This window comes from Haliaeetus leucocephalus, unplaced genomic scaffold (genome assembly GCF_000737465.1).
Source record: "Haliaeetus leucocephalus isolate CR32 unplaced genomic scaffold, Haliaeetus_leucocephalus-4.0 Scaffold209, whole genome shotgun sequence".
Classification (NCBI taxonomy): domain Eukaryota; kingdom Metazoa; phylum Chordata; class Aves; order Accipitriformes; family Accipitridae; genus Haliaeetus; species Haliaeetus leucocephalus.
In genome coordinates this window covers 611,005-629,418 of record NW_010972645.1, presented here as the reverse complement: position 1 = coordinate 629,418, position 18,414 = coordinate 611,005, and the positions used below count along the sequence as shown (strand labels likewise).

At 47.8% G+C, this 18,414-nt stretch overlaps 1 protein-coding gene across 1 annotated transcript in view; it reads right to left on the bottom strand.

Annotated features, from left to right (window-relative positions):
* SETBP1 (SET binding protein 1) overlaps positions 1-16,937 on the bottom strand; it is a 241,708-nt gene extending 224,771 nt beyond the window's left edge. The window contains 2 exon segments of the mRNA XM_010566386.1: positions 13,220-13,228; positions 16,442-16,937. Of these exon segments, the coding sequence (XP_010564688.1) occupies positions 13,220-13,228; positions 16,442-16,937 (505 nt within the window).
* Positions 16,938-18,414: the final 1,477 nt, after the last annotated feature.

Genomic DNA, 18,414 nt, shown 5'->3' with positions numbered 1-18,414 from the left:
CTCCATGCAAGAAGCTAGACTTGCAGACCAAGACTTCTGTGGCTGCAAAAACATCAGGAATGTGTCAAATTCTGCTTGGGAGACATTTTGAGTTCAGAGGGGGAGTATTTTGACGTCACGGTTGCATGGGAAAAATGACCGAGCAAAACATAAGCACCAGACTCCAGGGATTTCCACAAGCCTAAGCGCAAAGTTTTTGGAAACAGGTTTAGCGGGAATGCTGTTTCCACTGAAGTCCTCCCCTCTTTCCCCTCCCCGGCTGGCTGACTTTCACAGAGTCTCGATTTGCAGCCTGCCTGAATACCACTCAAAATATTTTCTCAATTAGAGGAGAAAACAGGAATTTGCCACTTGTCTGCCTCTATTCTGCTGCCTGTCAGCATTCAGCAAATATTTCAATCGTAGCCCTTTGCATGCTGCTAGCCCTGCTCATTTAACCTTTGGCCCTTCTCTAGGCTAATCCATCGGCCTTTACCTTCAAATCTTTACAGCCAAGGGCTGACTGAGGGCTGGGCTGGCAGGGAGGATGAAAGGGGTGGGGGGGATAACTTATGCCAGACTCCAATATTAGAATTTGGGGGGGGGAGCAGAGAGGGTGCAAATCTCTGACCGTACTCCTCAAAGAATTCAATATAACAGCAGCTGGGATTTGCGCTTCCACATCTGGGAGATGGTGAGGAAAATTAACACATTTTAAAAAAAAAAAAAGCAAGGCCTCCATCATCTCGGCTCTCCTCCGAGCAGCCAGCAGCATCCTGAGACAGGTACCTAATTGCCCGCGGAGCCTTTGCTCTTTTTCTCCCACCTCGGCCGCTCTCCCTCCCGTCTCGTGTGTCGCTGAGATTAGTAGCTAACGGTTCCACTGTCAAAAGCACATGTGATGAAAATAATGCCCAGAGCGCAGCCTGTCAGCCTCAGAAGCGCCTGCTCGACTTTGATGGCGGAGGATCCCGAAAACCCGCGCCCGCCTGGCCTCCCCCCTGGCTGGCCGCTCAGCCGAGCGTCCATCGCAGCTCTCCTGGGGCCGTGCCCAGCCGCCCGCTGTATGAGAAATCGCTGACCCTTCTGTCACGTGTACGCTTTAATTGTTCACATCGGTATTTTGTTTCTCTCTACTGTAGACAGTTTGCTGTCTGTTATCTGTCCTTCATATGTAATTAATTGTGCTGTCTCCCGGCTCATTAGAAACAAGCCCCTCTCCTCCCCTTCCCCCCTCTCCCCCAGCCAAGTCACAGTGTGCATTATTTAGGTTAAATCATGTTTAAGTAACTACATAAATAGTAGGTCGAGTTTGCCTTTTGTCTGGGATGAGACTGTTGCTTGGCTCCTTTCTCAACATGCCAGACCAGGAAAGCCCTTATCGCTGGAAGCTCTCAAAGGGAAACCCTCACTGGGCAGAGCAGCCGGGCTGCCCCAGGAGCAGGGGAAGGTCCTCCAAGCAGAAGGCTCGTCCAGTAGGTAACAAGAAGGAGCTGCCAAACTTTAATAAGGCAGGCGTAAAAGGCAGCGCTGAGGAGCAAAAATCCTGCCAAAAGGATGTTCATCATCTAGCGAGAGGTAACAGCAAGAGGAAGGTGAGGTTTGGGGTGTTTTTTTTTCACCTCCGTGGCTTATTCTAGCCAGCGAAATGCACTTCAGGTGACATCACTTCACACACCCCGGGTCACCCGCTACCATCTGAGCAGACCGCTCTTGGAGCTACAACATTGAAACTCAGGTGCTACAATGCAAGTGAAAGACTTCTGAGCTTTCATTCAATTAAGAATGAAATGATAGTTTCTGAAGTGGGTTCCCTCAGTGCACCAGTTTAAAAAAAAAAAAAAAAATTGAGGATGTGGGTATACAGGTTCAAGCAATCTAAAAACCAACATGAATCATCACCTCAAACTCAAACAAAACCTGCACTGAACTGTCTTAAAGGGTTAGAGCAGTTAAACTAAAGCCTGTAAAGTTCATTTGCTCTCTTTTCTGGGCCAAAGCTTAATGCCCTTGTAGACCATTTTCCTGTGCAAAAGCACCTCTAATATCAGCTGATGTAAAGATTTGAGGATTTAAATATCTGCTTCTAGCTGGGAATAACCACTAACAGAATGAGCATGAGAAAGCTTGTTTCCTCGAGATTTCCAGCTTAGCTTAAAAGATTTAATCATCTGGATGAGCTTGGGGTGAATCACCTGAACTTTTGGATACTGACTGCAGCCAAGACCTCCCATCTTCTTTGTGTATGCACATCCTTGCTGATAGACCTGGGCTAGCCAAGTGCTTTAACTGATTGGACCGGGCTCAGCTTTGCTGGATTGCCTGCACAAAGGTTGTGAAGGGCTTCAGTGAAGTCTTCCACATGAAAAGCACTGCAGACTTTTTCCAGCAGTGTTATATGAAGCTAAATTACTGCTTGAGAAAACTGCTTATACCAGGAATGCGAGGCAATGAAGTTCTCTCTTCCCAGCATAGTCTGGGCGCAGATGATGGCAGAACAAAAGCCTTCCGGGCCGCCTAAGACCAATGAATCTCACCAGTGACATGGGAAGACCACCATGAAAAGCCAGGGCATAGTTCAGTTTTCCAGTCTATCTACAGCTGGCCCTCTCCACCACAAGGGCTTAAAAAGGATGGAGGTCACGAGCGTGTGTCATGCAAGTCACTGAAGTTGTTTTATCAGAGACCTTCAATCTAAACTTGCTGCCTTGGCTTAATACAGCTGCTGATCTACCAGGGAAATGCGCTGCTACTGAGCTGAACCCACCAAAATGGCAGTCTGGCTTTCCATCCCTACCCAACTTGCCCTCCTAATACCCCTTGTACCACTTCAGGAGGAGAGAGTTGCCCCTGCAACTTTTTCCAAACCTAGGCAGACAGAAATAAAATATCTACAAGCTTGGTTCATCAGAAACACACCCAGCTTTTAGGTGATGTTGTATTATTAATGATATATGCTTTAAAAAAAGGAAAAAGTTCTCAAGAAGGAAAGGGGAAAGGAAGGAAGAAAGAAAAACATACACGAGTGGGGGAAGGGGGGAAAAAGGACAACAATCTGAGACTTTCAATGGGAATGTCCAAAAATAACACAAACAGGATCTCCCTGCCATCTGCTCCGATCCTCTCTGAATGGCTTTCAAAGCAAAAAGCCTTGCCAAAACCTGACAAACAAAGCACCAAGCATCAGTTTTAATGGAATACCAATACTGCATTCCCCCTTCCCCCCTTTTTGCTACATATACACACACCTTCCACACCCCTCCAGTTGCCAAATAAATGACACTATGCAAAAAAATTTGCTTCGGTTACGAAGCTGAATAAACAAGGAATAATTTTGCAAGTGCTCCCATATGTCTCTGCTTCTCTGCTTACAATGGACACTAATAAGATTTGCCATAACTAATTCATTCTTTCACACCATTACCCTATTCTCTACCTTAAAAAAAAAAAAAATTAAATTCTGCCTATCCCATGTTCATTTTTCCTCAGCTTTCACGCAGATGAAATACAAGGGTTTCAACAGCAAAGCCCACTCATCACAGAGCAGACACTTTCAACTTAGTTAAGGCCCTTCAGTGAGGTTTAAAGGTGACTTTTACTGAACCTAAAGGAACAGAAGAATGTTTGTCACTTTTTTGCTTTGATTTTCCATTCTCATTTTAAAAAAAAAAGAGATGTCTAAAGGGAATGATGTGGAATGGGGAGGCATAGGAGAGCTGCAATCTTGGCACCAAAGGCAATGTGTTAGTACACATAAAGTAGAAAGTCTTGACTCCAAAGGCAATGTGCTAGCACATATAAAGCAGAAGTGAAATTCATTAGTTGTAAAAACCAGCAACTCTCCTATCTTTCACTTCAGCCCAGCTAAGCGAAGCAAACACAAAGCAAACACCCAGCAGCAACACCCAGGAATCGATGCAGCCCGTGCTCCGCTTTTAGTCCTTCACAACTAAATACAGTGCTGGGATGCAGAGATCTCAGTGAAGGGCAGAAACTTGGGGGGGGTTGGTTTTTTAATGATTCACATCTCTCCTGACAAACCTAAGAAACAAAACCAAAATGTCTAAATCCACACTTCTTTGTTGCGCTCTGGTCCCTCAGCTATTGAGGTATTTTTATGTGCCAGAAGCACACCTTTAGCAGTGTTGATCAAGCTTTTTCTTTTTTTTTTAAAAAAAAAAAAAATCTGAGGCCTAAATTACTTGAACAAACAAAAGAGTTTTCCCTCCCTCTCTCCCCTGCTGCCAACCCCCCCAGTGCTGGATCTGCCCCTCCTCCTCCGGCACACAAATGGCCTCACACCAGACGGAACGGAACGGAGGGAGGGCTCCCAATTATGCTTCTTTATTAACGAGGGGCCACAGCGGGGAAGGGACTGGGGCGGGGTGGGGGACAGACAGCGGCTGCTGGCTCCTTCCCGCTACCCAAACTGGGGAGCAGAGATTGTGGGTAATCTGCTGGGAAGGAGCCTGTGCGAGAGAGCTTTGGGCCACCTGCCAGCCCACCCCATGCCATGGGATGCCATGGTGGGTGGGCATTGCTGGTCTGCCCCCCACCACCCCATCCAGGAAAGGGTGGCAGGGAAAACCCACAGGGCCCCCGGTTGTTTCTTGCAACAGCCTGTGGATCGGGAGAGCTGGGTGCTGGGAGTCTGATGAATGCACCAAGCCGTGGGGGTGGAGGCAGGATCCTTGCTGCAGTTGGAGCAGCAGAAGGTGGGATGCCCTGGGTGAGACACCTCTGGGTGCCTCAATTTTCTGCTTGCAAACTGGGGAGGACCTTAGGAAAGTGCTGAAAACCTATGCTCTTTGGTAGTATTCAGACATGATAGTTACAGGGCACTGCCTTCAATTTTCTGTAAGTAGGATCCGTCATCTGAGTCCTTTCTCCCTATCTCTGTGGTGATTCATTTTCTTGTTCCACTAGGAAAGATAGGAGGGTATTTTTTGAGAAAAAGCCATGGTCAAAATCAAAACTCTTCCCTTCCCTCCCCTTTCAACCTCAGGCCACCCTTTGCATTCACCCTTCAACTTTGTGGCATCACACCTGATGATAACCTTCCTGAATCCCTCAGGCCTCTGATTTACCCATCAGACCCTCTCCAGTGCTGCCTGCGTGGCTGTCTCCATCTGGCAGAGCCCAAATCCTCCTTTCTCCTTACCTCACTGTTTAAATTCCTCTCCCACTGGGCTGCTGGCTATTCCTCAGGAACAAAGCACAGCCCCCATGAGCAAACATTTCTACCCATCTGTGTCCAGCAACCACAACAAAAACGGCTCCCTTTACTCCCAATGCCCCCCATAATTTTTCCCCAGACCTCACAAGACACTTGACATCTTTTCCGACTCCTTCCCTACTCTCAAAAACTAGACTTGGTCTCTTTGTCCAGTCTTTGGGTTTGTTTATTTATTTACAGACCTTTATCCTACCTGTGCTCCTTGTCAAGTCTGTTTGGGGTCAACCTCTATCTGTGTTTTCATATGAGTGGCAAGACTGTGGGTAAGCAGTGAAGATGCAGGCGAGCAAAGGAGGCTATAAGGAGAGCATAAAGCATTTCGACTTTTTCTAACTAGGGATTAACACATGGGTTTTAAACAAGGGGACTCCCTTCCCAGCTGACAGCAGCAGCTGCAGCTTCTGACTTGCTCGCAGAGTGGCAGGGAATCAAATCAAAGAGAAAAGAAGAAAGAGGACAACCCTTCCTTGGGGAGTAGGAAACACAATACGAGCTATTCTAAAACCCCTGCAAATACTGGCTTAGTTTTAGGTCAGGCTCTCCTTTCCCCTTCTGTCCCATGTCTCCCCCCCCCCTCACAACAAAGGGAAATTGGTATTTTTCAAAATTCTTCTGAAAGCCAACCCAGCAGATGGTTCTTTCCATGCCGGGGAGGGAACAAAAAGAAAAACCTGCCAGGATACACATCACCGAGATGTGACAAAGATGGGCATGGTGGCTGGCCTCTGACCCAGAGATTTCACATAGGCCTATTAAACCATGTGGCCAAGATGGACTGAGTCAACTTACGTCTCCAGCACACAGCTGCTGTACCCCATGGGCTCGTGCTAAGTTTTATTAGCTTAAGTCAGGCCAAATAGACTGAAAAAAGATGGGGTTTCTCTACATTTCCATCCCACCTTTTCAGCACCTTAGGACAATCTCCCATACCAACGTCTTAGCAGGTGGAAGTGAAGTTCAGCAGCCAAATTCACAATGTAATTGTAAAAGGCTTATTTAGACAGTAATTAGCAACTGTCCTACTTCACTAGTCTTACATACGCATCAGTAATATGAACTCCCACAGACGCAGAAAGTCAAGGGTAAGTCCCTGTCAGTCCTTTCATCACACTCAAATGCTTCAGGTTGAGGATCTGGCTGTCCATGACAAGCTGCCCTCCCTTTTCTTTAAAAACTCCTCTTCCCTCCAGATGACATCGACAGCCAAATTCCCACTCTTTTCAAGGGTGCCCCAAGCAGACTCAAGGGCTCCATATCCCAAAAGCTCCCAAGTTGCCTCCAAGGATGAAGCATGACTTGGTTACGTGCCACGTCTGCCAACCAAAGCACAGGGAACAGCAAAGGATGTGCTGCCCTCCTGCAGAGCTGCCCTGTGCTTCACAAATTCCCATGAAACATGTTGGCAGTTGCTGTCCCCGAGTGACTAATAGCAGCTCCTGTCCACGCCCAGAGTCAATGACCTAAGGACAGATCGATCCCTCCCCATCACGCTCTTCCCAGTTCCTCTTGCAATCGCTGTGCTGTAAGCCACAGAAGGAAACAGGCTTTCCCCCCCACCTCTCCTTCAAATCAGGAATATAATTACAAGTAATGCAATGGAATTAAGACAAGAGAGAGAAAAGGCTGGAGGGAATTCGTCCTAATGATTACATAAATTATTGAAGAAAAGTATCCCATGGAAAGCGAGAGGCTGTCTTTGGGAAGAGTACTCAGCTGAGTGCTGGTGAATGCAACATCAGAAAACAGGCAAGACAAATTAATTATGCACATCTAACCTGTACATACATGGGGTGTAAGAAGTAAACCATGTTGTCAATCCAGTACCATTGGTTCCCAGTGGAAGATGCAATAAAACAAGTGCCTTCAAGCTCCCCACTAATACAGATTAGGTAGGATACTGGTGTAGGGACTTGTCCCTGCAGCTGCAAATACTTCGGTGGGAGGCAGAAACGAGGGCTCATCAAGCCCCTGTTAGTGCTGCTGCTCCCCAGTGAAAAAAAATATCTGCCTCAGGTCTATTTTTCTTAGTCTTTAAGGATGAGCTTTCATCAATTTAACCACCTGGGAATACAGCAGGTAAAATTTAGGTGAAGCTACCCAGGCCAGCACAATATTTTAGCATATGCTGGGGTATGGGGGAGCCTACTGAAAAAACAGTCCATTTAGAAATTACAGTGTAAACTCTACCTCAAAGGTATGAGGAAACTATTTCCTAGGTATCCTCCTGGGAAACGCTTGCCAATTGCGTTACAGAAGTGCCTTTTCACAGAAGCACCAGGTGGGGAACCAGCGATAGTGCCCCACGGTGAAGCAAGGTCGTAATCAGTGGCGACACATCCAAACGTCCACTGCTCAGCCCTCTCCTCACCAGACAGAGCCAGCAGAGTGGGGCCGTGGCCTCTGGCTCATTTGCTTGTGCCACCGCATTCCTCCCAAGAGCGTTGGGCAAGGCAAAATTACCCGCAAATCCCCTCAGGGCTGATTCTCATCTTTCAGCCGTGTGGATGGAGAACGGCTCACACGAAGCTGGGAAGTGCTGAAATTCCTCAATGAACCACCCAGGTTTATAGTGGTAGAGTTGTTGTAACACCGATGTCAATAAAAGATACCATCTCTCTACAAACCTTGCCACCCAGGTGAGACAGAGAGCCATGAGAAACTGATGAGAAGATAATGAGTCCTCCTGTAAATATTCTTCATTTGACTCTTACCACATTTTAGGGTTTACAGACCAGAAGGGACTAGTAAGGGCATCTCAATCTACTGATTGCACACTGGCCCCAAAACTCCACCCCCCTCATTTCTGCATCAAGGCCTAACTCTTCTTTGAGATAAATTTTATTTTTAAGCTAGCAGTGAAGATGCAGAGAGTTAATAACTGTGAAACAAATTCACCAGTTTCAATGACAAGTAGAAGAGGACTGGATTCCAGAAGGGCTGCGCACCCAATGCTTGACGAACAGGCCACCACCTGGGAGACTCAGTTGTGTCATGGTTAAGCAACCACAGCTCAATGAAAAAGGTCCGAGTGTTACCCTGGCCTGTGACAGATTCCTTGATTGAGTCACTTAATCTCATTACTCTATTTCACATACTGTACTTAAAAGACAAGATGTTTTCATTTCTCCTCCTTTTATTTCTACAGAGCTTGTGAACTTCTTTCAGGAGGTTCTCCTGATGCCTTCATACAGGACCTGCCAACAGTAGACATCATTGCTGTACAATAGGAACATGAGGCATCATCTTAAAACAAGCCTGGTGGAGACACTTAATTCTGCAAACACAGCTACAGTTGACTGTCAGTCTTGAATGACCATGTCCTCATCTTAAGCAATCCTATCTTCCACAGTGGCCACAGTTCAAGCCCCATCTCAAATACGCAACCTCATTTCTGTAGTAAGACACCTCAGCCCTTCTACTGTCCCTTTCACTGCTAGCCCACAGCTCCACAAAGAAAAAGAAGACAATAACAAGGTGTTTTGCTTGATACCACCCTGGAGAAGTAGTTTTTTCCAGGCTGACCATCCTACTTGGAAGCAGTGTCCTGCTAGTGGTACATGCACCATAGCTTAAGAATCACTCTCCTGATAGCAACCACCCACAGCTCAGAGTCCAAATATAATCAAGATGTAGAAATAGCACTTCATGTCCTGAAATGAAGAGGCCAACAGCCACTGGTCTAGTTCACGTTAGAGGTCATGGCAAGAAATGGAAAATAACGCTCTTACAAAAACACAGCTAACTGGACTTGTCCTCAAGGGTCACGTATCAAATGGAATCATTTTAAGGTTCAAGAGTTGGAAAAGTCTCAGCGTTAAAAACCAAAACAATGCATGTTTACTTTGGATATTTTTAGGCTGGTTTCCTAAGGAAACAAGGCTAATGTGATCACACTGTGTTTGCATTTGTGCGTATGTGAATGCACACACAAACTCCTTGCCTGCCCGCATGATCCTCTTCTCAGTATTTTTTTTAATATTTTGACCAATTTTGATAAAATCTGATGTGAGAACAGAAGTCTTTGAGATACGGTATTCAAAAAAGCTTTGTTCAAATTGTTTGCTGGCCAGAAGAAAGGGACCCTTGAGGGGCTCCCAAAGAGGGCTTGGCCAGCAAGTTCACTCATCATTAGACACCAGAGAAGCCAAATAACAGGAAAGTGGTGAGAAACCAACTTTCACAAGTTTCGGTGCTCTTAGAAAAAGAAAAAAAAGGCAAGCTGAGAGCACCAGGTGAAGCTCCTCTTTCCATTCAAATAAACTCAAGATGAGTCCATCACGCAGTCCCATTGACTATGCAGGTGAATGTGGGCAGCCAGAAACCCATCTGGGAATAAAGCATGTGAAGAATTAGACCTGACCTGAGGGGCTAGCTGGGTGTACGTGCATGTGTGTGTGAAAAAGGTATTGAAGATGAAAAAGCTGGAGGTAAATCAGAAGGTATCTGTGGTCAGGCACGCCTGGAAGGAGAAGAGAGGGAGCGCAGCATGCAAAAGTTGATGCTAGAGGAATGTGAGCCTTTGCATGAAAGACTGACACCCCTGTGCATCCCAAAACCTCTGCAAATGAAGACACAGCCAGTACAGAGGTTTGCAGCTCTGGGTGCACATGCCAGCGCGTCATGTCTCCAGCACATCTCTGTTAGCCTGGAGGCCACAGTGCTTTTGAAACACAACCAGCATGCACTGACTTGGCCAAACCTTCATGACGCTGCTGGGAGCAGCACCCATCCCCTCCTGCAGTTCAGTGGTGGGGACTGCGGGACCTCCAGCTGGACCTCCAGCTTCCCTGCATTGCTCCCAGTTGCTTCCTCAGTTGCTTCCCTGCAGTATCTCCTCAACCCCATAACCAGTACTGGGGATATTTTGTCATGGTTGGAAAAGAAAACAGCACAAGCAAACAAGGAAATGTCACAGAAGGCCATCGAAACTCGGCCATGGGAGTGACTGCTGCAAAACAAAACTTGTCCTCGACACGGATGGCCTCCACAAGTCCTGGTCATATGGCAGCTAATCAAATACAATGAGTCTTCCTCATTTGGCACTCTGCATTAAGCAGTAAAAGCCTGCTTAGTTTTCCCCAGCCCATCCCTTCACTGCCAGATGTTTGCTTCTTTAAGAAATACTTGACTACGTGCAAAAAAAAAAAAAAAGGTCATAATTCTTTGGGAGCAGACAGACAGTGAGGGATGGGCATCAGCTGGCTCAGGCAGAGCACAGAGCTGGAAAAGAAACTCTGCCTTATTCCTGTCACAAGGTATCCATGACACAATGCAAGGTGGACACTGGTCCAGCAGGCTTTGGAGAAGGAGAAGGAAGGGTAAGAGCCAGGATCCAGCCCTCCCTGCTCTTCAGAGGGAGGACTGAACCACCTTCAGGAGGGACCAGCCTCCTCTAGGTGACTACATGGGAGCCCAAAAGGACTCAGCTCCCAGTCTGGGCACCTCAGGTGCCTTCAAGGACCAAGATGGACCTAGGCCTGAGTGGTTCTCAGCTCATAGCAAAACTGGTTTCTTAAACTCTGAAGTTTTTTACAAAGAAATTCATTCCTGCTCTCTTTTTGGGGGGAGCCCGAGGTAATTTTGGTAGGAGGGCACCAAACTGCAGCTGTTTCATTTGTGCCTTCAACAATGCGGTAGAAAGGAAAGCTAGCCAAAAAGAAACCTGGGATGAATATCAAAGAGCTGAGTTTGTGTAGCTTTGCACCCATATGTTTGTGTAGAAAGACTGTAAAAACGCCAGGAGCCTTGTGCTTGTTAGAGCAGCTCTGAAATGGTCTCTCAGCTGCTCAGAAGCCAGTTTCACCTTAAACATAACTAGAAGACTTCCCCGCTCTGCTGGCACTTCTGGGGCTCTACCACTATTCCATTACCTGGGCAGAGGCCGAGGTCTACACTGCTAGCATGAGCCTCAGGTACCTGCCACCAGCATCATTTAGAGCAGCCTCAAGACTTTGCTAAGCAAGACCTGGGACCAAACCAGCTGAGAAACAGGTCCAGGCTGAAGGGGCTGTGGAGGCTCCATCTTTTGGAAAAAAAAAAGAAAAAGCAGCTGTAAATCAAAGCCCGCCACTTCAAGCAGGTACCACCACAAATTTGCAAGTGCCTTCGCCTCCTTGCTAAGCCACACGCAGCACAGGGAGCAAGCACTTATATCAACTCCCCGAGCCACGTTTGGGATCGCAACAGGAAGAGCTGATTCAGAGGACATCTCACATGGGGATGCCCTTAGCAAAAAGGAATAAGCATGCACTATGAGCAATTGGACGATCATGCACACAAATCACCAGGGAGAGGAGTCCGGCACAGGGGTAATCCGACAACAGCTGCGGATGCACATGAAAACCTGGAGGGAAAGTGCAATGTGCAGTCAGCGATGCAAAGAAGGGGGAAGGAGAGGGGGGGAAGTGTTCACGATCTTCTGGAAGAAGGAGGGGTGCAAAGGGGAAAGCATGCGAATGAGAGAGTCCTCAAGGAAAGGCGAACCGCAGGAGAAAGTTGCGTGTGTGGGACAGAGGAAAGGAAGACAATGAATTGAATTTCAAGGCAAAATGTGCTAGAACTGCTTCCTGCAGAGAAATGGCAAATACCTACAGGAACTCAAAGGGAAAAAGAATCTTGCAAGAAAATCCAAGGATAGAGTTTCCTCTGACTGCACACAAGGAAGCTTTACTTCCAATTGACTTGCTGCTGCTTATCTCTCAGCAATAAAATGCATTCACCCATCCCAAGCTCTCAAAAAATCCCAGTGCAATAATAATCACCAAAAAATGAGTTTACATTCCCCAAAGCAGGACATTATGCATATGATGGAAGCTCCAAAGAAACTTTATCAGGCTACGCTTAGAGAAAGAAGGGGGTGGAAAATGAAGTGTTTGCAGACATAAGAAAACAGAGAGCAGCAAGTGCAGGGAGGGGGGGGGGGAAGAGGAAATAAAACAAAACCAGGGAAATACAGCTCATCTGGGGCTTGTTAAATGCTACATGACAGGCAGGGAATGCTGATGGATTGCTTCATTGCATTTGGTGCCACGCTTTCAGTGCCCTTCCAGACTGACAGCATGTTTCCTTATCTGAAGGAAAAGGCACCTTTAGTGATGCTGAGGACGCTGGACTCGAGCAACCTTGCTGCAGGTGGGAGAGCAGCGGCTGCAGGGCTTGCCAACATGCCAGAAGGACATCCTTTAGGCTCCTGGCTTTTTTCTTCCCTCCCTCTCCAATCAGACTAAATGAAATGGAGCCATTTGCGGGTTTAGAAGTGGCAAGGGTTCAGCCCACTCCATCCCCAGGCACCGAAGGGTTGAAATAAGAGCAAACGCTTACAGAATGTTTGTGTGCTTTCCAATTGCCGCACAAGCAGCCACACGGACATCCCAAGCTACCATTCACCTTCCGAGCAGCCCCGGGAAAGGGGTTAGGAAACTACCTTCACTCTTATTTTCAAGAAGGGGAAGCCGATGTGAAACTTGGCGTGGTCACGACTTAAAAGAAACCCCAAAAGTTGTTGGGTTGCAGCCAAGCATTCAAGGTGGCAGAGCAGAGGTTCCCAACGCTGATGCTCTCTCACCCCCTGCCTCCCTCCCCGCTCCGGGGCATCAGCAACCGCACCCAGCAAGATCCTCTCCCGGATTCCCTCCCCTCCCATTCATGATCGCATAACATCCCCGGGGCGATTGCTCACACGGAAAAGCAACATGAGGAAAGTATTTAATGTATGTTTACGTCTTTTAATATAGGGTAGCAGCTGGAATCAAAGGCAAAAAAAACCCAGGCCTCGGCACATGAGCAGCGTGGCTCTCCACAGAGCCCGCTTCTAATCACCGCCGCTCCCTGGACCACAGCTTTAGAAATCAGGCACTAGCCCCTATTGCCTAATTAGCAGAGCAGTGGCAAGCTTAGGAACAGGCATATCTTCTTCCTCCCTAAGTGGCCACTGAATAAATGCTATATCCCCAGTTCACAGCCCCTTTTTACATTGCTGGCATTACCAGTCCTTTGTGTACCCACATGCTGTTACTTAAATTGCTTCCATGTTTTCATTACTTGCCCTCTGTGCTGTGTGTATTGAAACTCCTGCAAGAATGCTGAAGTGGTATTTCAAAGCACTGGGGACTACTGGAGATGTGGCTGAAATTATTATGCAACAAACTTAAGTGATTTTTCAAGTCCTGATAGAGTTTTCTCCTCCTCAGGGGGAAAGATAAATTCAGGTGCTACTCCATGAGGTGCAGGACAACGGCTCCCACCCACCAGACACATGAGCACGGCACTTGCAGCTCAGCTCTCCATCTTTATATACATGTCTCTGGGGCCTGTATATAGGCCCTGCATCCATAAGCCAGGTGGTAAACCCAAATATGATGCTGCTCCCATGCACAAGGGAAATGTGTACATTGGGCCAAACTCTCCTGGCAAAAATCCAAGGAGGACAATGGAGTGATGCCAGCTGAAGATCTGCCCCACTGGTTTAAACACGTTGTTCCTTCCTGCTGCTGCCGGTAGCTGCTTTCCTGGAGCTTGCACTGATTAGAGCAACAGGCAACCAAACAGCCTAACTCTGAAATATCAAAACCGCCAGAATCATTTAAATGTGACAATCACTTTTATTTTTTAACCACTACCACAGCTCTCAGTGGTCTGCAAGTACATGCACAGAAGGTACCTACATCGTCCTCTCTCCCAGGGAAACCCACAGGTGGACCAGACAGTTTCAGCTCCATTTGAGCTTCCACTTGCTGTTTCCTCCTAATTATCTTCCCCCCCCAAATCTCTGTAACTGCCCTGAGACGCATGCATCGGCCACGAAAGAGGTCGCACTGCCAGCACTGGAACCCTTCTCCCACTGATTTCCAACCTCCCCCTCCTATAGTGCCTTTCATCACCTCTTGATACGACATATTCACAGCCAAGGCCTGATCCTGCAACCCATGAGCTAAAAGGCAGTCGTGTGCGAAATCCCTTCGGCTGCAGAGATACAGGTTATTTACCATCCTGGTGATGCAGGCTGCAGGTCTGCAGGCATCAAACCCCTTGAGATCACAGCACTGGGGTCTTCCAGATCCCTGCTGGGGACTTCTCCGCCACAGCCCCAGCTCAGCAGCTGCCGCGCGGCAGCCGTTGGGTGTTATGCTAATAGATGCGCCGGTGCGGCAGCCTTCTCCCCATCTGCTCAGAGCATCCACCTGCTGGGGTTTTTTTTGTTTTGTTTTAATGGCCAGATTAGGCCAGTGCTGTCCCAAAGCGCTTCCAGCCTGAGCATGGGGTATGAACGCAGCACCGGCCAGCTCAAACCTCACAGCACAAGCACAGGCTGGATGCAGCCATGTTTGGGCCATGATCCACCTCCTTCAAACTTTCTGCAATTAAAGTCTCACCCTGAGCGTAACCACACTACAAGGTGCCTTTTTGTTGTTGTTGGGGTTGGGTTTTTTTGCACATAGTTTCCTTATAGTTAGCTTTATTTATTTAACCTTTTTGGATGGCCACATGAAGGAAGGAACATGCCTTCCATACCCATCTGACTGGGTGATAAATAGAAATGAAAGCTCCGATTTCTAAGCAGTCATATTCTCCACGGTCCATGCATAGTAGGCAGCACTTTGCAAGTCTTTTTTTCTCCCTGCACGGCCATGGAGGGATTGCTTGTGACACCTTTGCTGTCACCGAGCATGGTCGCACACAACCGCTAGTTCCCCTGAGACCTCTGCAAGTATTCAGGGAGGAAAGGGAAGTGGAAATAAGACATTGCTCAGTGCAAAGAAGGCAGCCCATCCTTCTCAATAGGTGGGACAATCTCTTCTCAGTGTATTATAGGGCCAAACCTCTGCTGTGCTAAAAAGAGCTATTTTTTTCATGCACATGGAGTATGCCATTTAGCAGGTTTCTAAGAAAAAAATCCCCTTGATTTTGGGGGGTTTTTTTCAAGTTCAGCTTCTAAGAGAAGTACTCTCAGAGTGAGCAATGTTAATCTCCCTGGGCTCTGCCTTGAGTCAATGGGAAATGTTGATGCTTCAAAAAGTGATTTAGAGTTATCAGAATTTTGGTCTAAGTCTGCCAAGCAGACTGTCTCCAGGGAGAGCCGTTGGCAATTAGCCTCCTCAAGACTTCAAGTAGCCTTTGAGCATCCATCAAGTGTATAAAGTATGGGGGAAGAAGGGACCTTCTGCACAGCGAGGGATCCAAGCCCCGAGCCCTAATCAGTGGATGCCTACATCCAAGATGAATTTGTCCAGCTTTTGGAGATAGTCATGAGTCTTTCATCAAATCTGGGTTCCTGTCCAAACTCATCATGATACCCACGTGTTACTAAGGAGGCAGAGGTGAAGTATTTGTACTGTGATAAAGCCGCAACCTGACCAAAGCTCCTTTGTCTAACGCATAGGACAGAAAACACCACTACACCCAAAATAACATGAGTAGTCACCAGGTGTCCCTCCCCCCACCAGTGCTGCTTAAAACACTTAAACTAAATTCATTTGAAAGACTAAGCGTAGGGGACAGTATTGAAAAATCAAGCCAACAGCAAAACAAAAGGATGCTCCTGAAGACAGTTCATACAAAGAAAGGATTTTCTTTCTTTTCCCTCCCTCTTCCTCTCCTTGACTAAATGAAAAAATAAGAATAAAAAGATCAATTTTTACCCAAACTTAAAGTACCAAAAATTTCTTTCCAGAAGGATATTTCAAGAAAATGATATGCATCTGGAAGAAAATGAGACTTATAATGGAAGTATTTTCTGAAGCATAACTATAGTGTTGCTAGCACAATGCTGTAATCAAGAATAATGGAGCCCTTCACCCGATATACAGGAATGGATTCAATTGTTCACCATGCACATACCTGTATTTTAAAAATGTAGTCGAAAGCTTTAACTGCCAGAAGGCTTGAGCATTAGTGCTCAGACACAAAGCAGTTTAGAAGTGGGCTCCTTCATTTATCACTCATGTAATGATTAATCTTAAATCTCAATTACGCACAAAAATAGAAGAAACCCAGCTAAACTTTTGATCCCTTACGAGTTGATTCATCTGAAGGATAGTTCAAGATCATCCCCGCAGCATACGCGGCAGTGCAGGTTGATATCCACTCTGTATTAACTCCTCTGCAGCCAAGTGAGGCTTTGCAAACCTTGCAAAGGTTATGCCTTGGACACAAACTGTTTGAGCAGGTTAAATCCTACCCTCTCCCTCTGCTTTCAGGAGAAAGGGGAAATATGGGAAAGAATAGGACTTACCTTCTTTTTGGAGTGTGATCTGTCTTCCTCTTTAGCTGCTTTGCTATTTTTCCCAGCTCTGGAAAGCTTCTGCTCCCCAGACTGCTTGATGGTGATTTTGATCTCGGGAGGGCAAATATAGTTCTCCAAGTTCTTTGGGGGCTTCTTAGCTCTCTTGGTGGTCTGGATCTTTAGTTTTAAACTCCCCTCCGTGAAGTTAGCCTCCTTGATGGAAAATTCCTGCTCTTCCAGGCCGTCTCCCGCCACCCATTTCTCACTGTCCGCATTGGAAGTGGAATCCACGTCTCTCCCAGAACCCAGCTCATCCTCTTCCTCGGGCTCCAGCCTCTCGCCGCTCACCGGGATCCCTTTCCCCGAGCCCGCCGCAGGCAACATCGTCTCCCCCGCACAGCCGGAGGCAGGCGGAGGCTTCGCGGAGGTGACAGTGGCTGGCAGAAAGTCTGCCTCGCCCCCCCTTTGCCGGGAGCTGCCCAAAGTCTCCCTGGGCTCCATAGCAATACCGCAACACCCTGGAGTTTTATCAGAGGGAAGGGGAGCGCAGGAGGGGATGAGGAGAGCAAGGGCAGGTACGATCCCAGGGAACGAATGGTAACTGTCTGCCGAATTCAACGTTCCGATCACCCAGAGGCTGCAGGGAGCTCAGAAGAGACCAAATCTGCCACTGTCAAAAGAAAGGAGAAGAAAAAAAGGAAGTTAGCATGTGCACATGTATCAAACACAAGTGTGGAGATGACTGAAACAGGGCATGCTTGGGCTTCCCCTGCAGCATCTCAAGGGCCTTCCTTGAAGCAAAACGGGAACCAAGGCTGGCTGCCATTTCTGAGGCCTGGATCTGGTATCACAAAGCAAGGAATGGCAGCCACGTGTACTGCTAAAAAGATGAAAATGGTATATTAAATAAAAAAACAGAAATGGTGTATAATTGCAAACGCCTGCAACTCTGGACTTGGGAAATAAGTGAGGAGGCAACCAGCTCTCCACACACATGAACTTCCTTGTTACTTCAAAGTTCTCGCTGTCACATTGTCTTTTAGAGGGGAAAAAAACAGAGGTAGACACTTGCTTACCTCAGGTTAAAAAATAACCCAGTGATCAGAGCGCAGAAAACATGGTGTTGCCCTATGAATCAAACAGAAGAGTTTCAAACTCCCTATTTCCCCACTTCCCAGGCAAGAGAGATGTCCTTGGCTGCCAGCTATTCAAGGGGGGATCGTACTTTGGATGAATTATTCATTACACACTGGGCCAGATACACGTTGTCTGCAGCCCAAGATGCTCCCTAGGATGGTGGGAGTGCAGGAGGATCCACCTGGGTCTCCTGCAGGGTGTATCAGGGACCTGAGTATTGAAGGCAATGGAGGAAAGCTAAACTCAATGTTCTCCAGAGCTCCTCAGGCCCTTGGGTATTTGCTCTGTGGCAAAGGCTTGGGCTGACAGAAGCAAGGACTGTGCTCTCACCCTTTCAAATGCGGGCTTTCTTTAAAACATTGCAGGTTGACCCCTGTTTTGGGTTTGCGTGGTGGGGCTTTAGTAGCAGGGAGGGGGCTGAAGGGCCGGCACCTGTGAGAAGGTGCCAGAAGCTTCCCCGGCTCCAAGTTGGACCCGCCGCTGGCCCAGGCCGAGCCCGTCAGTGATGGTGGTCGCGCCTCTGGGAGAATGTTCTTAAGAAGGGGAACCTGCGGTGGGGGAGGAGATTGGAATGTGAGAGGAGCCCCTCTGCGGATCCCGAGGTCAGTGAGGAAGGAGGGGAGGAGGAGCGGGGGAGCAGGGGGATGGATGCCCCCCAAGATGGCCGCCGCTCCCTGGGAGAGCCCGCGCTGGAGCAGGCCGTGACTGGAGGCCTGCGGCCTGCGGGAAGGCCCCACGCCAGGGAAGCTCATGGAGGACTGTCTCCCGCGGGAGGGACCCCCCGGTGGAGCAGGGGCTGAGTGAGGAATCCTCCCCCTGAGGAGGAAGGAGCGGCAGAGAC